Source organism: Myodes glareolus, chromosome 9 (genome assembly GCF_982192425.1).
Source record: "Myodes glareolus chromosome 9, mMyoGla1.1, whole genome shotgun sequence".
NCBI classification, from domain to species: domain Eukaryota; kingdom Metazoa; phylum Chordata; class Mammalia; order Rodentia; family Cricetidae; genus Myodes; species Myodes glareolus.
In genome coordinates this window covers 37,622,588-37,648,007 of record NC_142034.1, presented here as the reverse complement: position 1 = coordinate 37,648,007, position 25,420 = coordinate 37,622,588, and the positions used below count along the sequence as shown (strand labels likewise).

Sequence of the window (25,420 nt, the reverse complement as noted above, 5' to 3'; positions counted from 1 at the left end):
GATCCACCTGCCTCTGCCTTCTGAGTATTGGGATTAAAGGCATACACCACCACTGCCTGGCTCTTTTATTTTTTGAGTCAAGGTCTTATTTTGTAGTCTAGGTTGGCTTGGAACTCACTATGCTGCCTAAGCTTGCCTTAAGTTTTTGGTGACCATTCTGTCTCAGCCTCCTAAATTCTGGAACTACAGGTGTGTGTCACCACATTCAAGTACAAAAAGGTTTTAAACAAAGTTACAGAAGTATATTATACTCAAAACCAGCCCAAAAATCCCCTTAATGACTTCTCTCATTTACACTAGACTCCTCTCTAAGAGGCAAGTCTATTAACATACCAGAATTGGAGGAAGCCTCCAGAGGTCCAGCTTCTTAGTTGCCAAACAGTGAGTTTTACATTTGGAGCAATAGTACATCTCATTTTCCCCCAGCTCCTCCTCACTGGTGAAGGCACGGAGACAGCTGTCCAGGTTGATGGGCTCAGCCTGTGCTCGCCGACTCTGCTCCACACTTTCGTGCTCCTCTACAACCTACAAGAGGAGGAAACAGAATGAACCAGAATTGTGCAGTAGGCATTTAAAATAAACACTAGGTATGTACCATCTTCGCAGTCACTCACTTGCTCTTATATAGTCTGTATGAGTGGGTGGGAATACAACCCAAACTAAGAGTCTTTGAGGAGTACAACACATATACACACATACACTAACAATACCATCCTAGTTTAAATGCCTATTTATACAACTAGATTTTTCCTTTAGAAAGAGAGGTCTCAGGTAGTTCAGGCTGGCCTTGAGCACTGTGTAACTGAGAATAACCTTTAACTTCTGAGTCCTCCTTTTTTTTTTTTTTTTTTTTTTTAGACAAGGTTTCTCTGTAGCTTTGGTGCCTGTCCTGGAACTAGCTCTTGTAGACCAGGCTGGCCTCGAACTCATAGAGATCCGCCTGCCTCTACCTCCTGAGTGCTGGGATTAAAGGCGTGCACCACCACCACCCAGTCTGATCCTCCTTTTTAACCGAACAGAAATCTCCCCAGAACTGAAACATTCTCTCCATGGAGCTGAAGAGATAGCTCAGCCATTAAGAGCACTAGCTCCTCTTCCAGAAGAACTGGGTTCAATTTTCAGTATCCACATGATGTATAACAACTATCTGTTATCCAGGGGGATCTCATGCCCTCTACTGGCCTCTGCAGGCATTGTACATGTGCACACATGTGCAGACAAAACATCCTCACACATATTCCCTCTAGGAGGTGGGCAACAGGCTCATGAGATTCAGGAGGTAAACTTCACATAAAACTGAAACCTGCAAGATCATCAACTCCAAAATCTGTAGACAACCAATAAAAATTTGTCTGAGAAGACTCTGGCCACCCAAAAGTGGATAGTCAGTAGCCAGAAGATCCTCTGGAGCGGTCATGTGGGGGTACTGGGTAACTGAACCAGGGTCCTCTGGAAAAGAGCAGCACTCTTTTTTTTTTAAGACTTTTTTTTTTAGATTTATTTATTTTTATTATGTATACAACATTCTGCCTCCATGGATGACCGCGTGCCAGAAGGCGGAGTCAGATCTCATTAAAGATGATTGTGAGCCACCATGTGGTTGCTGGGAATTGAACTCAGGACCTCTGGAAGAGCAGCCTGTGCTCTTAACCACTGAGCCATCTCTCCAGCCCCCAAGAGCAGCACTCTTGAATAATAGCTCTGATACAGCTGTATAATTCAATACGTTTCTTTCTTTCTTTTTTTTTTTTTAGTTTTATAATAGATTTATTTTTAAAGGGTAAAACACTCAAACAATTTAAATACAAGTCTAACAGAACCACTGTCAGTCAGCCATGATGCAATCGGGCATTCTCAGAGTCCTCCCGATGAGGAAGAAGGCTCTGAAACTTTATTCATATACATCCTTCTTATCTGCAATGTAATCTACAATTTCTTGTGGCCATATTAACTTCTCTGCATCTATATCAAGAATTTCAAATCCAAATTTGTCTTCCATGGCCATAATAATCTCCACTTGGTTCAAACTGTCTAAGCCCAGGTCCTTCATAAAATGAAAATTTACTGAGAGCTTTTCTGGGTCAATCTTGTCATAGAGTTTCAAGACATACAGCACTTGGTCCTTAATTCCCTCTAACGTCAAAGGGGGTGCGCCACTGTACTGGCTGCACAAGTGTGTGACCCTTCCAGGTCCTGGACCTCCTCCGGGTTTCCTCAGGGAAGACAGTGGTGCTGAGTGGCCAGGCCAAGGCCCGTGTGGGAAGCCGGGGTAGTGGCGTGAAGGCTGAGGGCAGGCGCAGACACAGACAGAAAGAACATGAGCCACCAAGGTTGTGCCAACCCAGAATGCACTGCCATTCATTACCTGTTTCTATAAGTAATCTCTCACCCACACCTCTGCTAGCAACCCCAGTAAGAACTCAGGGGTTCACTAAGTTGGACTTTGGTTAACTGTTACTTTGGTCTGCAGCAGCTTCTTTTCCTGAGGTGAACAGGTGTGGGTGCATGCTGGAGAAAACAAGTGTGTGCCACCACACATGATTTTTTTTTTTTTTTTTTTGAGACGGGGTTTCTCTGTGTTACAGTCTTGGCTGTTCTGGAACTCACTTTGTAGACCAGGCCGGCCTCAAACTAACAGAAACCCACCTGCCTCTACCTCCTAGATGCTGGGATTAAAGGTGTGTGCCACCACTGCCCAGTTATAATATGTGATTTTACACTGTGCTGTGGAGGGAACCCAGGGGTAAGCACTCTGTCAACTGAATTACATGTCCAGTCCCTGACCATAGTTTCTTTGGAAAATTCTTTCTGAATCCTTCGAAATGATAAAACAAAACAAAAAATCCAAGAATTAAATTGCTTTTCTATTTCATAATTTTGAAATCCTCAAGACAGCTTAAATGTGAACTAGCTTTCAAGAAAAGAGTAAGTCAGTTCTTTAGGCAGAAAGACAGCATTAGAATGCTGCACGTGGGACAGAGGAGAAATAATATGAAAATATCTGGATGGGAAAAAAAAGGACCCAGAAAAGCTCATCCTAAGAAAACAATACAGTTGGGGGTTGGTGACGCACACCTTTAATTTCAGCACTTGAGAGTCAAAGGTAGGCAGATTTTTGTAAGTTCCTGCCTGGCCAGTCTGGTCTACAGAGTTGAGATCCCAGGACAGCCAAGGCCACATGGAGAACCCTGTCTCATCCCCACCCCAAAGAGTACAATAAACTAGGCATTAAACCCTAATATGGAACTCATTTGCATATCAACAGACTTATCAGAGCACTAGCTGTCTTTATGTTTCATGACTGTGATTTGGAGGATGGTGTAAGAGGGGAAAATGGATTAAGCCCTCATGCAAGCTGGGCGTGGTGGCGCATGCCTTTAATTCCAGCACTTGGGGGGTAGAGGCAGGTGGATCTCTGTGAGTTAGAGGCCAACCTGGTCTGCAAGAGCTAGTTCCAGGACAGACTCTAAAGCTACTGAGAAACCCTGTCTTGAAAAACCAAAAAAAAAAAAAATCCTCATGCAGACTAGGCAGGCACTTTACCACTTAGTTGCCTCAGTTACATGGAAGTACTATCTGTGATGGTAACAAAATGAAGAGTAGGCTTTGAAAGAGCATACATTTGTTGACAGAACCTCTAATTTCTGGCCAAAACTTTGGGATCCAGGTAAACAGTATGATAAGCTTTGGGACAAGAAAGAGTTAAGTCTGAGAATAGAGAGCAAAGGCTGGGAGTGTAAACCAGCAGTAGTGTTTGCCTAGGGTGTTTTGAGGCTCCAGCTTCAATCTCTAGCATCATAAAGAAAAAGACCAAGCACAAACAAAAGAGAGAACATAAAGGGAGTAGGAAGGTGTGTAGGACAGAGAAGAAGGGGAGAGGGAAGGGCCAAGAGAGCAATAGTGAAAGATTTTCTCCCCCAATCTCACTCATGTCTATAACCCAACAAGCAATCAATACAGCAGAGTTGAGATTTGTCTTTACTGTGTATGAGAAAGTAGGAAAGGCATGTCATCAGTGATATGAAGGCTATCTGAGACTTCACATATGAATAGTGATATTTTTCTTCCCAGATATAGCCTGGACTAAAATCGCAACAATTCTTGCTTCTTGCCAAAGATCCCAGTGTTTACTACCTCATTAACTACCCCTCCTCTACAGGTGAACAGCTTATTGTCACTTGAGGCAATTTCCTGCTAGCTTTTTTTGAAACTCTTGGGAACACTGGACTGCTTGGATTATGAATTGGCACATTTTAGCCCATTTCATTTACTGCAGGTTTTCAAGTGAGACCTTTTCCCTACAGAGAAGGTAGCTCAGGCATAGGTCGTCAAATAAACTATCAAAATTGGAGTTCATTAGGTTATGAAGTTTTTTGTTTGTTTGTTTGTTTTTCGAGACAGGGTTTCTCTGTAGCTTTGGAGCCTGTCCTGGAACTAGCTCTTGTAGACCAGGCCGGCCTCGAAACTCACAAATATCCGCCTGCCTCTGCCTCCAGAGTGCTGGGATTAAAGGCGTGCACCACCACCGCCCGGCTGAAGTTGGTTTTTTGTTTTGTTTTGTTTAAAAAGACAGGGTTTCTCTGTATAGTCTTGAACTAAGAGATCAGCCTGCCTCTGCCTCCTGAGTGAGCTAGGATTAAAGGTGTTCACTGCACAATTCAGCTAAAAGGGAGCTTTGTTTGGGTCACTGACTCTGAAAACAAAATCGGTAATAATAATGCATTAACAGTCTCTCTCAGTGTACCTGTTTCTTTGTGACAGGGCCTTGCTATGTAGTTCAGGTGGGCACTGACCACTCTAGGTAGTCAGGTGATCTCACACTCATGAGGCTCCTGTTTTAACTTCCTGAGTGCTGGTATTGTGGGCATGTGCCACTGACCAGCTATCTCAGAATCCTTTGAGCTGGTCACCTTAAGGAAACATGGATATACTGAGAAAACATGCTGGCTAGATGTACATACCTATAACCCTAGCACTCAGGAGATTGAGGTAGGAGGATCACTACATTAAGACCAAAATTGGCTACACAGTGAGATCAGGTCTCAACAAAACAAAAACTCTATCAGGTTGGGGAGATGGTTCAGTTAGTAAAGTGATGGCCATGTATTCACATGAGAACTTGAGTTCAATTTCTAAAAAACAAAAACCAAAACCTGAGTGTGGTGACATGTGCCTATAAGTTCAGGTGCCAGGAAGGCAGGACAGAGCTCCACAGCCAATCAGCCTAGTCTAATTGGTGAATTTCAAATCAATATATGAGACCCTGTCTCAAAGCAAACAGACAAGATAAAACCAAGGTAGACAGCTACCGAGGAATCATATGCTTGGTCTTTCATATTAATTGAAAACAAATTTCCTTGCTTTATTTGTTTATGTTTTGGTAGTAAGTGTATGTATGTGCATGTGCCACAATATGTGTGGCAGTCAGACTCGGCTGCTAAGGGTCCTTATCTGCTGAGCCGTTTCAGGGCCCTGCATCCTCAACAAAAGGAAACTATTAAGATATTGACACAGGCCTTCAATCTCAACACTTGGCAGAGGCAGATAAATCTGTGAGTTCAAGGCCAGCCTGATATACATACATAATGAGTTCCAAGACAGCTGGGACTTCAGAAAGACAGCCTGTCAAAAAAAAAAAAAAAAAAAAAAGAAAAGAAAAGAAAAGAAAACAGACAAGACACTGAAAGATTTTCTTTTCTCCCTGGCACCCTTTTAGTTTTCCAAGACATGGTTTCTTTATGTAGCCCTGGTTGTCCTGCAACTAGCTCTGTAGACCAGGATGGCCTTGAACTCAGAGAGACTCACCTGCCTCAGCATCCTTTCCTTTTTTTGAGACATGATTGTGGTGGTTTTTTTTTTCTTTTTTTTTCTTTTTGTTGTTGTTTTTCTGCCTTAGCCTCCACAGTGCTGGAATTATAGGCACTTGCCACCATGTCTGAATGTCTGATTTACATAGTGTTTGGGATCAAATCTAGGACTTAAAACATACTACACATTCTACAAATTGAGTTACATCCTCAGCCCCTATTTTGGGTATTAAAAAAAAGCCTGGATGATCCTTTGGGTTTTGGGTGTAGGTTTCAAACCCATAGCTGTTTGTCAATTGTGGTCATGCACATATTTAATTCCAGCACCTGTGAGACAGACGCAGGAAGATTTCTGAGTCTGAGGCTGGTCTAGTCTTTAGGGCAGATTTCAGAACATCCAGGGCTATACAGAGAAACCAATCAAACAAACAAAAATCACTTGATGTTAACAACAAAAATACCCAAAACTCCACCAATAAAACTTTGTGTCTTGAGTTAGTGAGATGGCTCAGTAGGTAAAAGCATTGCGCCAAATCTGATGATTTGAGTTCAATTCCCAAGAGTCACATGGTAGAAGGAGAGAACAATTCCTGAGGTTTGTCCTCTGATTTTCATATGTGTGTCATGGAATGTACACAAGCATGTACACTCGAGGGTGAATAAACATGCACACACAATAAAAATGTAAAAAGCAGGACTGAAACAGGTGTAGTGATGTATGCTTTTAACCCCAGCACTTGGGAGGTAGAGGCAGGCAAGATTTCTGTGAATTTGAGGCCAGCCTGGTCTACAAAGCAAGTTCCAGGAGAGCCAGGGCTGTCACACAGAGAAACCCTGTCTTGAAAAACCAAAACCAAAACCAAAACCAAAACCAAAACCAAACCAAATAAACAAAAGAAGGGCTGGAGAAATGGCTCAATAGCTTAGCACTGACTGCTCTTTCTAGAGGACCAGGGTTCAATTCCCAGGACCCACACAGCAGCTCACAATCGTCTGTAACTCCAATTCTAAGGAACTTCTTTTGGACGCCACGAGTACTAGGAACACAAGTGATGCACATACATACATGTAGGCAAAACATCCATACACATACCAAAATTTTAAAAAAGGAAACAGAAAGTTGAGAGAAAGATTTCTTGTAGGTCTTGAGAAGCTTGAAAGAGGGTGGATATGATAACAATAGTTGAGGGTAAATACGATAAAAATACACTGCATACATGTATGAAATTACCTGGGGTGGCATGGTCTTTCTGTATGCTATGAATGTGTTGCTTTCATTGGCTGATTAAAAAAAAAAAGCTGCTTTTGCCTAAGGCAAGGCATGATAGAGCCAGGCAAGAAAGCCAAAAGGAGATACAGGGAGGAGGGTGGAGTTAAGAGTTGCCAGGAGTCACCCAAGAAACAATATGCCAGTAGACTGGTAAAAGCCACAGCCACATGACAAAACATACAGTAATAGAAATGGGTTAATTTAAATACAAGAGCTAGTTAGTAATAATCCTGAGCCATTGGCCAAACACTTACTGGTAATATTAAGCCTCTGGGTGGTTATTCGGGAGAAAAAAAATCCTCTGATTACAATTACCAATAATAAAAAATACTAATTTTTTTAACAAAATTAAAATCTTGCTATGTAGTAAAAATCAGTAATCATTATTTTCAATGACTATGTAATATTTATGTAATAAATATACCACACTTTATTTAATCATACTTCTAATATGAGATAAACACATTTCTAATTATTTACTTTTTAAAAAAACGATATATGATGAACAGAATATTATTTCCCAAAGAAATATTCCAAGATGGGAACTCACCAAAATAAAAATTACAAAGCAAATGAGTAATAACCTCATCTGTATACACCAAGCTCCTTTTGTGACTCTCTAAGCAGGAACCACATTTATTTATTTATTTATTTATTTATTTATTTATTTATCTATCTATCTATCTATCTATCTATTTATTCCTTTTCTTTTCTTTTTTTTTAGGAACCACATTTATTAAGAGCCCAGGTTAGTCATGTTTTTTTTAAATATATTTTTATTTATTATGTATACAATATTCTGTCTGCAGGCCAGAAGAGGGCATCAGATATCAGTTCAGATGGTTGTGAGCCACCATGTGGTTGCTGGGAATTGAACTCAGGACCTTTGGAAGAGCAGGCAATGCTCTTTACTGTTGAGCCATCTCTCCAGCCCCTTAGTCATGTTTTCATTCCCCAGCATGACAATGCATCTCAACAGTTCCAGAGTTCTCACTGTGTAATGTTCAGAGAATGACTGGTTATGTGCAGGCTCTTCCTGTAAGTGAATGTCCTTCTCAGATTGCACAACAGGCTTGTTAAAAAGGGAAGAGGAACAGAAAGCTAAATAATTTCCTATCTTTGATAGGGCTGCCTTGTCAGAATAATGTTCTGTTATAATTCGTGCTGACAAAGACTTAGAAGTCTATCAATTGCTAAAATGTTCCTTCTTCAAAGAAACCATAACTGAATTTCTGAAATACTTTGCTACAGTGAGCATGACCTAGAACATCTTTTCAAATTTTCCTTAGCTTTTAGTCTAATGGCATTTTTCTTTTCTCTCTTTCTCTCTTTCTCTCTTTCTCTCTTTCTCCCTTTCTCTCCCTCCCTCCCTCCCTCCCTCCCTCCCTCCCTCCCTCCCTCCCTCCCTCCCTCCTTTCAATTTTTCAAGACAGGGTTTCTCTGTAGCTTTGGAGCCTGTCCTGGAACTAGCTCTTGTATACCTGGCTGACCTCAAACTCACAGAGATCCACCTGCCTCTGCCTCCTGAGTGCTGGGATTAAAGGTGTGCGCCACCACCGTCCAGCACCACCGTCCAGCACCACCGTCCAGCTTAATGGTATTTTTCTTTCTTTGCCTCCGTTTTGTGACAAGGTCTCATATAACCCTAGCTGACCTTGAACTTGCTGTGTATTCAATCCAGGCTTTGCACTCCTCATGCTCTTGAGTGCTAGGATTATAGGCATCTATACCATGCCCAGCCAAGCCCAGGGATCTTTTGTTTGGCAAAACACTATAGTACACTGGGTGGTGGTGGCACACACTTTTTTAGGAAAAAAAAAGATTTATTTATTTATTATATGTACAGTATTCTGTCTCCATGTATGCCTGTAGACCAGAAGAGGGTACCAGATCTCATTACAGATGGTTGTGAGCCATCATGTGGTTGCTGGGAACTGAACTCAGGACCTTTGGAAAAGCAGCCAGTGCTCTTAACCTCTGAGCCACCTCTCCAGCCCCTTTATACCTTTTCTTTAAAGGCACATACTCTTAATTCCAGAACTGGGAACTCTATGAGTTCAAGGCTAACCTGGTCTATAGAAACTAGTTCCAGGACAGGACAGCCAGGGTTACATAAAGAAACCCTGTCTCAAAAAAAGAAAGAAAGAAAGAAAGAAAGAAAGAAAGAAAGAAAGAAAGAAAGAAAGAAAGAAAGAAAACCAAAATAAAATATAAAAACAAAAAAGAGTCCCCAGTATATCCATCCATTCCTAGCTACAAACTGCTGGGTTTATAGTGGTATATTTGGGGATCCAAACAGGGAAGTAAGCCTGAAATTGGTAGTCATCCCATTTTCCAGCAGCATAAAAAGTCAGAAAAGTAAAATTGGTTCATAAAATAAGGGGGATTGCTGCCAAGGCAAAGAAACTGAGTTTGAGTCCTGAGTCTCAAATGGCCAGAGGGAGCCGCTCTCTCCAGCTGTTCTCTGAAATCTATCTCCATGTGCTCTGCCAAGAAATAAATAAATGTAATAAAAACAAAAAGCCAGCTTTGCGCAGTGGCAGTATCGTAGCCAATGAGGTTTATCCGAGGCGCGATTATTGCTAATTGAAAACTTTTCCCAATACCCCACCGTGACGACTTGCAACATAGTCAGCATTGGCAATTTTTGACAGTCTCTACGGAGACTGAATTTAAAACAAAACAAAACAAAACCAAACAAAACAACAAACAAACAAAAAGCCAGAAAAGCCAGTCACAATTATGAACTTACCTAAATGAAATGTCTGACAAATGAAGAGGCATATAACACACCTACTACAACCTGTTAGAAACTCCTTTGATTCTGTTTACTCCTCTACTAAACTCTTTCTGGGTTTTCCTTTTTCTTTCAGGTGCTGGGGATTTAATCTAGGGCCCTGAACATGCTAAGAAGTGTCTGTTATTGAAAGTTATCATAAGCCTACCAGAGTCTTTAAAAAAAAGTTTTTTGAAAAATAAAAAACCAAACCAAACCAAACCAACAACAACACAACAAAAAAGTTTTTGAGCCAGGCATGGTGGTGTATAACTTTAATTCAGCAGAGGCAGGCGGATCTATCTCTGTGACTATGAGGCCAGGTAGCTTATGAAGTGAGAACACAAACAAACACAAATCACAAAGGTTTTTCTTTGAGAGAAGGGTCATTACTATGTGGTCCCAGGCTGGCCTGGAACTTACAATAATCCTCCTTTCTTATCCTGAGTTGTGGGATTACAGATGTGCACTACCTAACAGATTCTAACAACAATAATAATAATTTAAAAAATTATCTCTTTATGGGTTAAGTGTTTCTCTGTGTGAGTTTCTGCAGAGGCCATAAAAGGGCACCAGATCCCCTGGAGTTGGAGTCACAAGAGGTTGTGAACCACCTGATGTGGGTGCTGGGAATTGAACTCAGGTTCTCTGTGAGAACTACAAATACTCTTAACTGCTGAGTCATCTCTATAACTTCCTTTTAAAATCTTAACTTTTAAAAAAAGATTGTTTATTTTTACTTTATGTATATTGATTGGTTTTTTGGATTGCACATAGGCCTCGGACTATGTGCATGCAGTGACCTTGAAGGCCAACAGAGGGCACTGGATCCTCTGAAACAGGAGCTGCAGACTGAATTAACAACCCAATACAACTGATTCTAGAAGTTGGGGGGAGGAGTCAAGCACACATGCCAATATATCAATTACCACAGGGAGTGCCACTAGTTGTTTTTAAAGAGAGTCTCACTGTGCTGCTCAGGCTGATCTCAAACTCCAGGACTCATGTGACCCTCTTCAGCCCCCTGAGTACTGTGACTACAGTCATGCACACATGGCTATTATTAGTCCTTAGAAACGTTCTTTCTAAAGTAGGAGAACAAATCTGTTACTAACCTTGCTGGTAATCTAATAATCTTTCCTGAGGTTTTTCAGATTTTAGCTTAACTGTTATGATACAGTTAAGGTGGGAAACATTTACCATATAAAAATCACATCTTTATGTCCACCCCCCATTCCCAGCACTCACTCTTTCCTGTGATGTTTGATAGCGGAGATGAAGGGCTGTAGGGTCCCAATCCACAGCAATACAGGCATTTCCAATGAAAGCTCTGTCTTCTCCACAATCAATTTTACAGCCTCTACAAAATCTAAAAGGGGAAAGCATTCACAGAGAAAAACAGTAAGGAATCAAAATTTTCTCAATTAGAAATACTCTAATATTTCTCCTGGCCTCATAATTTGTCAAATTCTAACTTTAGAACCTGATAAATGCAGTAACAAAAGTTAATAATCTCAGGAATCATGTTTATAATTTCAAGTTTTTGATCTTAAAAATGACTTAACAGTTGCTAATATACGAAAGATACAAATTTCATGGCAAATGACAGATTTGTTCTCCTACCTCAGAAAGAATGTTTGGACTAATAGCCATGTGTGCATGACTGTAGTCACAGTACTCAGGGGGCTGAAGAGGGTTACGTGAGAATGGAGTTTGAGATCAGCCTGAGCAACACAGTGAGACTCCATTTTAAAAGGACCAAAGAGGGGCTGGAGAGATGGCTGAACAGATGAGAGCACTGGCTGTTCTCCCAGAAGACCCAGGGACAATCCTGAGAACCTACATGGCAGCTCACAACTGTCTATGATTCCAGTTCCAGGGGATCTGACACCCTCACACCATTGTACATGAAATAAAAACTAAAACAAGGATTAAAAAGAAAAGAAAAGAAATTTGGAGGGGCTGGAGAGATGGCTCAGCGGTTAAGAGCATTGCCTGCTCTTCCAAAGGTCCTGAGTTCAATTCCCGGCAACCACATGGTGGCTCACGGCCATCTGTAATGAGGTCTGGTGCCCTCTTTTGGCCTGCAGACATACACACAGACAGAATATTGTATACATAAATAAATAAATAATTATTTTAAAAAAAAGAAATCTAGAATAAAAATGTTTAACACTGGTTATTAATTTGGGATAGGGTGAAATCTATAAAATCACACATTTGGAAAGCAAATTTATAGTCTGGAGTTTTTATAAAAAAGAGAGGGACAATTAACAAGTTTATTTCAATCTTCTCATTGTTCACAATTACATTCTAAATAGAAAAATCTTATACAAAAGTACTATGCTTGAAACTGAGCCTACTGAGACTGGTTTTATAAAAGGCAATTTTACCTATACCATGGGCACCAGGCACAGGAATTTCCATCTTTCTGAACAACTCGGAGGGTGAATGGATACTGATAGCCCATGCTGTCATCACTGGAAGAAGAAAACACACAAAGTCTCAGAAGCATGTCTGGTTTGAGAGCTCTTAAGGTTCACTTTCCACAGCAGTGTGCCCATGTTACAGTTCCATGCTGCTCATCCTAACTCCTCAAACACAGCCTTGAACCAGACAGGCTGGACCACGTGAATCTGGTCACAAGATGGAGTATAAACTAGACTGCCACAGGTCTTCTTTTTACTTCATTTTTTTTTCTTTTTTCTGAAACAGAGTCACATGTAGCCCAGGCTGGTCTCACACTCACAATGTGGCTGAGCATGACCCTGAACTTGTGGTCCTCCTGCAGACACCTCGCCAGTGCTGAAGTTACAGGTGTGTACCACCACACCTGGTTTAGGTAATACTGTGGCATCAATCCTGGGTCTTTTGTAGGCTAGGCAAGCCCTCTCCCAGCTGAGTTACAACCTCAACCCACACATTTATAATCAACATCGGGTTTTTTTGCTTTCGAAATAGATTTTCTCTGTGTAGCTCAGCTGTCCTGGAACTTATTGCCTGCTTAGATTTCCAGGTGTAGTACTCCTTTTTGTATCTTGACTTCTTAGAACTATACATTATCTTTAAAATTAACTTTATAAAGCTGAGAACAATTGTGCCTGTTTTTTTTTAAAAAGATTATTATGTATACAATGTTCTGCCTGTGTGTAGACCTACACTCCAGAAGAGGGCACCAGATCTCATTATAGATGGTTGTTAGTCACCATGTGGTTGTTGGGAAATGAACTCAGGACCTCAGGAAGAGCAGCCAGTGCTCTTAACCTCTGAGCCATCTCTCCAGTCCCCAATTGTTCTTTTTGAGTTCTCCAAAGTTTAACAAAATCTATTAATCATTGCCTAAACAAAAAACAAGGTAACAACTCATATCCATCAAGATATCAAAATGTATACCTTAAATATACACAAATCCTGGGCTATAGGTACAGCTCTGAAGTAGAGGTATTTAAGAAATACAAGACCCTCTAAAAAGTTCCAACAAAACAATTCCACCAGATTTTTGTTAATTATAATCATATGAAGCTGGAGGGGGGCGGAAGCAATGCAAGGGGTACATACTTAAAAGCATATTGGCAACTGGGAATGATTGCCACATCGCTGGTAAAGTTCTGGTTTCTCAGTCCTGGAACTCACTCTGTAGAGCAGGCTGGCTTTGAACTCACAAAGATCTGCCTGCCTCAACTGGGATTAAAGATGTGTGCCACCACCGCCCAACATGGCTGCTAAAGATAATTAAGCCATGCAAAGCCAAACTACAAAGACAAAAGTAAGCATTTGTCTGGCATAGGAGCTCTCCATCTATCTGTATAACCCAAATGATTACTGATGGACCTTATTGTCCACTGGCATGTTCCATAGCAAGTGAACAGCAACCAAGGCATCCAAAGAAAGGGACAGATAATAACCAATCAGTACCTAACAGAATGGAGCTAAACATAACCCTATCCTTCCTTGTTACAGTTGGATACACAGTCTTCAGTACTTTGGGATTAAACCTAGGGTGCTCTGCATGCTAGGCTGGTACTAGATCACTGAGCTGTATTCTTAGGCCTTCTTCCATTTTTCACTTGGAGGTAAGGTATCACATTAAGTTGTCTAGGCTAGCTGCAAATTCACTTTAGTAGAGGAATGTCTTAAAATTGCTATCCTATTACCTCAGCCTGGGGAGCAAGTGGGATTATGGGAATGAGTCACTAGGCTTAGTTTTAGCTGGGATGTTCAAAGCCCCCTAATGGATCACATAATGATGGCCTGGTTCCCAGGCTGTGGTACTACTGAGTGGTAGAGGAGCCTTTAGGAGTATGGGTCTAGCAGAATAAGTTAGGTCACTGGGAATATGTAGCAGAATAAGTTAGGTCACTGGGAATATGTCCCTGGAATAGATATTGGGGTCTTGGTCCTTTCTTTCCTTCTGTTTCATGGCCACCTTGAAGTAAGCAGGTTGTTCAACTGAACACTCCCAAGTAAGATACACCTTGCTGTCAGGCAGTGGTGGTGCATGCTTTTAATCCCAGTACTCAGGAGGCAGAGGCAGGTAATTCTCAGTGAATAAAAGGCCAGCCTTGTCTACAAAGCAAGTTCCAGGACTTCCAGGACTTTTACAGAGAAACTTTGTCTCAAAAAACAAACAAAAAAGATATATCTTGCCACAGGTGGTACAAAGTAGTAGGCCAATGATCATGAACTAAGACCAACCCAGAAATATGAGGCAAAATAAATGTTTCCTTTAAAATCTGGTTATCACAAGTATTTGTAGCTAAACCTCTTCAGCTCCCCTAGAACATAGTTCCATATTTTCTGTTTTTATGTATTTTCTTACATATACTTCTGAAGCACAAAACCACTCAGTCATAGCAGCACATGCCTTTAATCCCAGCACTTGGGAAGCAGAAGCAACAGATCTCTGAGTTTGAGGCCAGTTTGGTCTATATAGCTAGTTTGAGAACAATCATAGCTACATGATGAGACCCTGTCTCAATAAGGAAAAGGAAAAAAAAGTCAAAATTATACAGTATTTAACCTTCAATTTTTATTACATCTTATTAATGAGTATGTGTGTATGCATGCCATAGCATACATATGGAGGACAACTTGAGGAAGGCAGTTCTATTTTTCTACAATGTGTGTCCTGAGGATCAAACTTGTCAGTCAGGCTTTGTAGCAAGCATCAATACTGCTGAGCCATCTTATCAGTTCTGCTTACACTGTTGTGTCTGGTTTATTTTATTTAGTATATTGTTTTCAAGCTTCATCCATCATAGCACGTATCAAAGGTTGCTTACTCTTGAAGTGAGTAATATTGTACTGTATATAGTACATTTTGTTCATACATTATTTGTTGATGGACATTTGAGTTGTTTCAACCTTTTGGCCACTATGAGCCATTAAATTATTTGATGAACACCAGAGGCATTTAGTAATTTTAATTGTAAATAGTTCATTTCTAAAAGACCACCTTGGTATCTAAATTTTAACATCTGGAATATTTTTTATTTAACCTACTCTTACCTCCATGTCAATATTTATATTAACACAGACTTCACAAGGTCAACAGACTGTTTTATGAAGTGCAGGCGTGATGTAGGTGGGCCTTCTGTTATGTGTTATTTTCACTGGTTAATAAAGAGACTGCCTTGGCCCTCTGATAGGACAGAAAATTAGGTAGGCGGAGTAAACAGAACAGAATGCTGGGAAGAGGGCAATGAGGCAGACGCCATGAAGCCAGCCACCAGGTCAGACATGCTGAATCTTTCCCAGTAAGCCACCACCTCGTGGTGCTACACAGATTATTAGAAATGGGTTAATCAAGATGTTACAGTTAGCCAGTAACTAACTCTCTAGAGACAACGGGCCAGGCAGTGTTTAAATGAATACAGTTTCTGTGTTATTATTTCTGGGGCTAAGCTAGCTGTGCAGGAGCCGGGCGGGATGAAAAGCAGGCCTGCCTGCAGCACCTCACTACACAGCCGATGGACCAGCCTGACTTCATCTTAAGATCAGAAGCTATTTTATTACAAGATCAAGATAAGTTCATTCCTATTTTATGTAAAACTCAAATTTGACCAGGTTTTGATCCATTTTCTGGAGTTTGATATGTTCTACACCTTATACCTTGGACCTCTGCCCTGATAAGATGTTCTGCAAAATAATTTTGAAATGTTCATCCAAATTTCTATATAACCAAAATTCCTCTGGAAATCCCCCAACCCTTAAAAACTCCCTAGCCTTGCATTTTTGGGGTTAAAATAAACCCCATCTTCTCCTGTGTTAGAGGCTATTTTTTCTAGCCACACTTTAGGGAGATAGCTCTGTCAGGCAGAAAATAAAGCTTGCATAATTTAACTAAAAAAATTTGGGTCAGTGGTTCTTACTCTCATTCAGTGGGATTAATACATTGGGCAGTGTTAACACCTCTTCTTATTTAGTCTCTCTGATTTTAAACAATCATTTCCTTTTGCTTTTTATAATTTATAATAATAAAATATAATTTTAAAAATTCTATTTATTTTTTACAATTTCATTTTACATTCCAACCACAGTTTTCCTTACTCTTCCTTCCAAACCCCTTGGTTATTTTCTTTTGATTAACCATTCATTCCTTCTGTTTGTTTGTGACAGGGTTTCTCTGTGTAGTCTTGGTTTTCCTGAAACTCATTCTGTAGACCAGGGAAATCACAGAGATCATTTTGCCTCTGCTTCCCAAGTGCTGGCATTAAAGGTGTGTGATCATTCAGTCTTAATTGGTCAGACATTACTGGCTGCTTCTTTTCCTTCCTTTCTGAACCTCTGATGTTGAAATGCATTAGGAATTATGTCTTGGACATTTTTCTATCTAACATTTACTCTCTTAAGTAATAGTCTCTCACCTTAGGACTTTAAATATCTATTTGTTGGTGACACCTGTATCTCCAGCAAAGGACATTCAAATTCAAATTCACGTCCCACATGCACAACAGGTGTCTTGAATTTAACTTGATTCCTGTAATTCTTACCAAAACCTGTTCCTTCTCGAGTTTCTCATTTCACAAAAGAATATGATCATTCACAAACACTGCTCATATTGGAAACCTATTCTTTTTTTTCTCAAAATCCATACCTAGTTCAGTAGCAAATCCAGGGGAAAGTTCTTACTCAGTAGTCTTTTAATTTAAATTTAATACTACCCAAATATCACTTCTACTAAAACTACACATCCATTAGCTAATTTGCTTATGAATTATTTACAGGTTGAAGACTTACCTCTTATCTTAATCACCAAAAGACCCTCTAACATAAGGAACATAACTTTTTTTTACTGTTATCACAAGTTACTTTTCATTGCCACAATTGCAAGAAAACAAGCTGCAAGTCAACTTTCATAGATGACAGAAAATCTCAATAATCATAGAACAGTAGAAGGCACGCAAAGAAAACAGAAAAAAATGTTTGTTATCTCTACCTAGGTTTTTGAAATTACTTCCCTTTGAGAAAGCACAGTATGCACACAATCCAACTGAACCCTGTTATGCATGAGTCTTTTTCAGAGTTCATATCTAGATATGTACACTTACACTTCCATTCTAAATTTCAGAGGACTGAGATGATACAAATTTCCTGGTGAAGTCATACTTTTGATTTTTGCAACAAGAGAAGACAAAGACATTACTTAAAGCATTTTTAGGTGGGATTTAGGCAAGAGTAATGAATGAAAAAAAAAGGTGGCAGTGGCAGGTGGATCTCTGTGAATTTGAGGCCAGCCTGGGCTAGAGTGAGTTTCAGGACAGCCAGGACTAACCAGAGAAACTCTGTCTCGAAAAACAAACAAACATTAAAAAAAATCATTAGATACCAGGATAGTTCGTTGATATATAAAATAGATCTTCTATATCTCAATACATTCACAGAAGTTATTAGCAGAACTTGGCTTATCCTCAGAACCTACCAATCTTGTGCATGGTTACTAGCTTCTTGAGGTGGGAGAGGGCTGGCCAATCGAGATACTTGAATCCAAACTGCATCATAGAGATCTTTTTTCCGGGTATGCACAGTACAAGGAACAATCAGTGGCATTCCAAAGAGACTGGGGCGATTCTTCTGAGATGACAGGAAATACAGTTCTGTCCTCATCTACGTGTACAAACAAGAGAAGAGAGCTGACAAGAAAGGCTGCCAATTAACATGTATTAATATTCATTTTCAAATTAGTTACTACCATCTATTGAGCTCCTCTTTGGGCTAATTATTTTCCAAATGCCAGAATTGGTTTATAAAGTCATATACACACAAGAATGCACACACATTGGGGTGACGACATCCTTTTTGAGTACTCCATGCACACAGTGTAAAGAATATATACAGGCAAAATACCATACATAAAATAAAATGGAAAGAGTTAGAAAAAGAATGCATACACATATTTAGCTTTTGGGGGGGGGGTTGAGACAGGGTTTCTCTGTAGCTTTGGGGCCTGTCCCAGAACTTGCTCTATAGATCAGGCTATCCTCAAACTCACAGAGATCCTTATGTCTCTGTCTACCAAGCGCTGGGATTAAAAGTTTGCACCACCAATGCCTGACAGATTTAGCATTTTTATTGGGATTGTGCATCAAATATCTGAGTAAGTTTGCAGAGAACTGATATCTTTAAATATTCTCATTTAATCCAAGAACTTGATCTATTATTTCATCTTTTTATTTATTTATTTACTTAAATTTATTTTTTATTTTATGTTCATTGGTGTATTGCCTGCATACATGCCTGTGAGGATGTCAGATTCCCTGCAACTGGAGTTATAGACAGTTGTGAACTGCCGTGTGGGTGCTGGGAATTGAACCTGGATCCTCTGGAAAAGCAGCTAGTGTTCTTAACCTCTGAGCCATCTCTCCAGCCCCTATCTTTTTAATTACTATTGTATGTGTACATACTTGTGTGGGGGTGTGCCATGGTATGTGCATAGAGTTTAGGACAACTTTGTAGAGCTGCATCTGTCCTTTTACTTTTATTACTTAACATCTGAGTTGTTTGTGTGTGTTTGTGTGCATGCACACAGCACATATGTGTAGGTGACCAGAGGCCAAAGGTGTCAGATCTCCTAGAGTAGGAGCTATAAGCAGTTGCACACTGTCTGGCATAGGTATTGGAAATTGAACTCAGGTCCTCTGGAAGAGCAATATACACTCTTAACCACTAATCATCTCTTCAGCTCCCCACTTTCATGACTTCAAAATTTTTTTTAATGTATATTTATCTATGTGTGTTTCTGCACCTGAGAACAGGTGCCTCTTGGAGTCCCAAGAGGGCATGGGATACCTTGAAGCTTAAGTTACAGGTGCTTGTTAGCCACCTTGTATGCTAGGAAATAAACTCAGGTCCTCTGCAGGAACAAAATGTACCCCTTTTCTCTTCCCTTCTACTTCTTGAACCTCACAGAGTGATGAAAAGCCTTGCCTCTGGGCTGTCTGCCCTCTTCCTGGCAATTGAACATACATTCTAGCAATCAATGGGAGTTGAGACTAAGTTCTTCCAATAGGGAAATATCTACCATTGTTGGTGGGGGAATGTAGTCCCACTGGTCACCTAGAGGACTGGGCCCCACTAGGATATATCCTAGCAGTCCCAGGAAGCTTGGTCTGTCCCAACCCACTCTCCAGGGATAACAGGACCTCACTTCACCTCAGAATCTCTGGAAGAGCAGCAGTGCTCTTAAACTCTGAGTCACCTCTCTAGCCCCCAAAATATGCTCTTAACAGCCATGTCAATTAACAAATGTGCTCTTAACAGCCATGTCAAAAGTGGAAAGGTCCGTCCTTCCCACATTTCTGTGGTTTTGAGATGAACTAGGTCACTTGGCTTGCATGGCAAGCATCTTCATTCATGGAACCATCTGACTGATCTTATTATTTTAAGTTGTTTAACATTTCATTTATCCATTAATTAATTAATTAGTATGGGTATTTTGTCTGCATGTATGTGTGTGCACCACATGTGGGCCTGGTGACTGTAGAGGTCAGACAGGGTATCAGATCCTTTGGGATTAGAATTGCAGGCAGTGTGACCTATCATGGGGATGGTATGAATCAAACTCAGGTCCTCTGGAAGAGCAGTCAGTTCTTTTAACCATTGAGTCACCTCTCTACCCAGCCCCCCCCCCCTTTTTTTTTGTTTTGTTTTCTTTTTCAAGACAGAGTTTCTCTATATAGCTCTAGTTGGTTCTTGAAATTGCTCTGTAGTTTAAGCAGGCCTCCAGTTTTGTATGCTCCTGCCTCCCAAGTGTCAGGATTAAAGGTGTGTGCCACTACCATCTAACTTCAGCCCCTTTGTTCTTAAAAATTCCAAAATACTATGTTATGGGTATTTTGCCTACAAGTATGTCTGGGCACCACATTTGTGCCTGGTACCAGAAGATGGGGTTGCATATCCTAGATCTGGATAGTTATGAATTGTCAATTGGGTGCTGGGAATTAAACTTGGGTCTTCTGGAAGAGTGGCAGGTAGTCTTAATCACTGAGCAATTTCTCCAGTGCTAATATTTTTGTTTTAAAAAAAACAAACTCCCAACAGTATTGTTTTCTATATAGATGCCTCCTCTATGATTTCTAAAGCTTATTTGTATTGAAAAGAGTTTTTGAATACACAATTTTAAAAATGAGATAGATTAAAATATTTATAGAGGTGACTAGGGCATTATCTGCCACCAAGATCTGTTTATGTCTAAATTCTGTAACTGGTAAATTCAATCTTACAGGGCAAAGAGCTTTGGCAAATGTAATTAAGAGTCTTCCTGCCTCCCTAAATTCTTTCACTCATTTTAAAGAAAGAGTTCATATGATTTTTACTTGTGTGTATAAGCATGCCACCTATATTCAGTTACCAGTAGAGGCCAGGTACTGAATACCCTGCAGTTACATTTGCAAGAGCTTGTGAGCCACTGACATGGGTGCTAGCACCAAACTCTGGTCTTTTGGAAGAACAGCAAACACGGTTTAACTGCTGATTAAATCATCTCTCCAGCCCCAAGATGGAGGTCTTTAATATGAAATCACATGACATAAGAAACCAAGTGGAAAGAATATTTGCAAGAGAAAGGCAGAGACAGAAGGGAAAGTTTAGATGAACAGGCAGGAAATGCAGTTATGTAGCCACAAGCTAAGGGATGCTCAGACCAGAAGGGAAAGGAGCTGAGAGAGAATCCCCTAGAATCCCCCTTTGGAGGGACAACTCTGTTGGTATCTTGAGTTCAGACTTTTGGTTTCTAGACTGTAAAGGAATTTCTATTAAGTCACAGTTAATCTGTTACAGAAGTCCTTGGAAATTAACATAGTACCTTACCTATAATTACATTTTCTCTTGTTATAGAATTAATCAATGTACTTATTTTGTTAAGCACACTAATTTGTTTCTTCACAAAGCTCATTTCTTTTTACTTTCTCTTCCTTTCTGATTTTCTTTCAAACATCGTTTACAATATATAATTTATTTTTATTTTATGTTTATTAGTGTTTTGTCTGCATATAGGTCTATATGAGGGTACTGAGTTCCCTGGAACAGAAGTTACAGACAGTTATTGCTGTGGGAGCAGGGAATAGAACCTTGGTTCTCTGGAAGATCAGCCAGTGCTTTTAACTGCTGAGCCATTCTCTCCAGCTCCTGTCATTTTAAAAAAATATTTATTTATTTATTATGTATACAATATTCTGTCTGTGTGTCAGATCTCATTTCAGATGGTTGTGAGCCACCATGTGGTTGCTGGGAATTGAACTCAGGACCTTTGGAAGAGCAGGCAATGCTCTTAACTGCTGAGCCATCTCTCCAGCCCTTTTTTTTTTTTTTTTTTTTTTTTTAACAGAGTCTTACTACACTACGGTAGACCTGGAACTCAAGGTCATCCTGTTTCGGCAACTTAAGTGCTAAGATTACAGCTATGTACCGATGACTTTTATTTTCTTCTTATATGAGCAGGGCAGTACTTTTTAGCCAATAAACATAATGAGAATTTGAGATCCTGGGTTGATTATTTCTCTTCTTCTTTCTCCTCCACCCAACTTGGTGCTAGAGATTAAACCCGGACTAGTTCTTTTTCACTCTAGGCAAATACTCTACGACTAAATAATACCCTAGCCCAGAGTGAACTATGAACAGTGGCAGGGATAACTAGTGGCTCTAAGGAATTCCCTATCAAGCCAGGCAGTGGTGGCGCACGCCTTTAATCCTAGCACCTGGGAGGCAGAGACAGGTGGATCTCTGTGAGTCTGAAGCCAGCCTGGGCTACAGAGCTAGTTCTAGGACAGGTCCCAAAGCTACAGAGAAACCCTGCCTCAAAAAACCAAATGAATAAAATGCAAAAAGAAAGAAAGAAAGAAAGAAAGAAAGGAAGGAAGGAAGGAAGGAAGGAAGGAAGGAAGGAAGGAAGGAAGGAAGGAAGGAAGAGAAATTACCTATCACCCAGTGGAGGTGGTACATGCCTTTAATCCCAGCACTAAGATTTCAGCGAGTTTGAGACCAGCCTAGTCTACAAAGTGAGTTCCAGAACAGCCAGGGCTGTTATACAGAGAAACCATCTCAAAAAACCAAAGCCAATAAAAAAAGGAAAGAAAAAAAAAAGAAGAAGAAACGCCAAAAACCAAGAAAAGAAATTATCTATCAACCCAACTCTTGTATTTATTTTATTTTTATTTTTTTGAGACAAGGTCTCTAGTCACGGCTGATCTGAAATGTGCCATGTAGACCAGGCTGGTCTCAAACTCAGTAACAGATATCTATGTGCATCTGCCTCCTGAGTGCTGAATTTAAATGCATGCACCAGTCCAATTATTTTATTTTATAAAATGATGATAACAAAGCTCAAAGGGCTCAAATGGCTATTTAGTAGCAGGATTAGAACCACAATACAGGCTCTTCAGTTGCTAGCCTACTGTTCATTCTCTTTTTCTGAGTCCCCACTATGACCCAATCACTTACGGATCAGTTTTCAATTTTTTTTTCATATGTATGTGAGTGCATGTGCAGGCCCAAGGTTGATGCTGGAAAGTCATCCTTGATCACTCTCTTTTTGTTTGTGTTTTTTGAGACAGGGTTTCTCTATGTAGCTTTGGCTATCCTCTAACTAGCCCTGTAGACCTGCCTGTCTCTGTCTCTCAAATGCTGGGATTAAAGGCATGCACCACCATAGCCCAATATTCTCAATCATTCTTAAACCTGTTCACTGAGGCAGGTTCTCTTAATTAAACCTGGAATTTGCAATACAGTTAGTCTTGCTAGCCAGTTTGCCCTGGGGATTTCCTGTCTGTCTTTTGAGCTGAAATGTTTAGCTTGACCAGTGGCCAAGACCCCCATCTGCATTTACACAGGTTCTGGGAATCCAAAGTCCAACTTGTCCTGTAACCTGTAACCTGCAAGTTCTGTAACCTCCAAGCCATCTCCTTAACCTCCTCCTTTCACACCTTTTTTTATTTTATTTTATGTGTATGTATGTTTTTCCTGCATGTCTATGTGTACCACATGCATGCAGTACCCATGGAGGCCCAAAGAGGACACTGGGTCTCCTGAAACTAGAGTTAAAATAGGTCATGAACTGCCAGTGCTTTTAACCAATGAATCATCTCTCCAGTCCCACCCCCATTTATTATTATTATTTATTTATTCATTTATCTATAAAAAATTTCCACTTCCTCCCCTCCTCCCAATACCCTCCCATTCCCCCCACTCCCTCTCCTCCTCCCTCTCCAGTCCTAAGAGCAGTCAGGGCTTCCTGCCCCGTGGGAAGTCCAAGTTCCTTCCCTCCTCCCAATACCCTCCCACTCCCCCCACTCTCTCCCCTCCTCCCTCTCCAGTCCCAAGAGCAGTCAGGGCCTCCTGCCCTGCAGGAAGTCCAAGTTCCTCCCCCCTCTTTTTTTTTAATTAGGAAAAAAATAAAAAGCTTTCAATGGAAGGAGCTAGTTTAGCAAGGGAGGAATTACAAAAAAACTTGTCAAAGAACATTCTTGTGTCCTCCAAAAAAACATACAATGATAATATTTCAGTCTCTCCAGTGCTGGGATTACAGGTGTGCAAAACCTGCCTATCATTCTGCTCCTCTTAACATTCAGTAAGGAATATTATTTTATATAATGGCAGACATATATGACATGGAATCCTGGTTCTAACATATAAGCATATATGATATAATGAGAGTACATTTAAGAAGGATGTGGAAAAGACAAAATGGCTGCATTTTACCAAAGATAGCTGGCAGGACCAATAGTAATTTGCCCAACATTTAACTAACCATTTTTCGATGGACTGCAATGATGTAGCCTGTAACAGGATCATCAGAAAGAGGGGGCATATGACCATTCACCATTCCATTTGTGACGTTCTTCTCAGTTCCACATGGCACAACTGTATTTGGCATTCCATTGGGGATGAATATAGGTCGAGGCAGATCCCCATTGGTAGTCAGGGTGAACAGTCCATTTGTAGATGGAGAAGAGGAGCAATCTATAAATTCAGAGATGTGCACATATCATAACCTTGTGTCACCATCATCTTTGTTCTTTTCTCAAGTTTTATGAGTGTTTTGAACACTTGACAGTGCAGACTTTCCTAATTCAGGACAGGGACAACTCATAGACCAAGAAACAATTCTAAATTTAATGGTAAATTTAAAGCCTAGAATTTAGTTTTGTAACTCACGACTAAAGGACAAGGGAGAGAAACGTGGTAACTATTACGTAGTGCTTCTGCAGCAGTTCCATGAGTATCACGTGGCACACAAACGTTTCTATCACTCATTTTCTCTTTCCTCTTCTCTAAAATTATTCTCAAAATAGTCTATTATTCAATGTGACCTTAAGTCAATTGTTAATTTTTAAAAGAAAACAAAGATAAAAATGCACCCTTAGTGACTAAGGCTTAGTCTAAATAGCTACATTTCAAGAGCTCAATAGCCCATGCCAGTGATGGATACTATACTGGAGTACAGAGATGCTAGTTTCCATCAATGCAAAGTCCCACCAAATAGTGACATTCTAAATAAAGAACATGAGATCATCTATTAACTCACCATCAGCATAACTATTAAATACAGTTAGGAGCTTCACTTCCTATGAAATCCGTTATAGTAGGAGAATTAACCTAATAGTAATTTGTCAAGGAAGAATCCCTGGGAATAATTGCTTACACTTGTACTTGCAGCACTTGGAAGTCAGAGGTAGGAGGATCGTGAGTTCGAGGATGTCTAGGATTAAACAGTGAGATCAGGTCAAATCTGAGATACACAGTGCAAAACTGTGTCAAAAACCAAGGGCTATTTTGTATATCATTTTTCCTCCCAACTGAAATATTTTCCCAAGAGGAAAGGGGGAGGCTCAAGAGATCAGGCAATCAACAAAAAGTCACACATCTGACAAAGTGGAAAATTGCAAGATTCTTGAAGGCCTCTGTCTTATAGATAAAGTAAATAAGTGTGAGGAAGGAGACTGAGAACAGCTAGTTAAACTGCTAGGTAGAGATTTCTCAGACTGTGGGAGCTGCCTCAAGCTGTGCAGAGTGCTCCAGGGATACAGATTTCTTGAGTCTTCACTAGAGTTAGGGAGGGTTCCTTGGTGATGC

General features: G+C 40.3%; 1 protein-coding gene, 1 non-coding gene and 1 pseudogene across 5 annotated transcripts in view; 1 reads left to right on the top strand and 2 right to left on the bottom strand.

Moving 5' to 3' along the window:
* Usp32 (ubiquitin specific peptidase 32) overlaps positions 1-25,420 on the bottom strand; it is a 148,454-nt gene that overhangs the window by 11,026 nt on the left and 112,008 nt on the right. For all 4 annotated transcript variants that reach the window (XM_048446738.3, XM_048446739.3, XM_085695605.2 and 1 more), the window contains 5 exons: positions 24,096-24,307; positions 17,775-17,959; positions 12,247-12,333; positions 11,102-11,222; positions 334-525 (listed from right to left, as the gene is read on the bottom strand). In XM_048446738.3, coding sequence (XP_048302695.2) covers positions 334-525; positions 11,102-11,222; positions 12,247-12,333; positions 17,775-17,959; positions 24,096-24,307 — 797 coding nt within the window. The remainder of the gene's footprint in view (positions 1-333; positions 526-11,101; positions 11,223-12,246; positions 12,334-17,774; positions 17,960-24,095; positions 24,308-25,420) is intronic.
* LOC148120825 (acyl carrier protein, mitochondrial pseudogene) lies at positions 542-2,652 on the bottom strand (annotated as a pseudogene).
* On the top strand, positions 9,603-9,743 carry LOC125408590 (U4 spliceosomal RNA). The gene has a single exon (XR_007234503.2). It is a non-coding gene; the product is annotated as a U4 spliceosomal RNA (small nuclear RNA).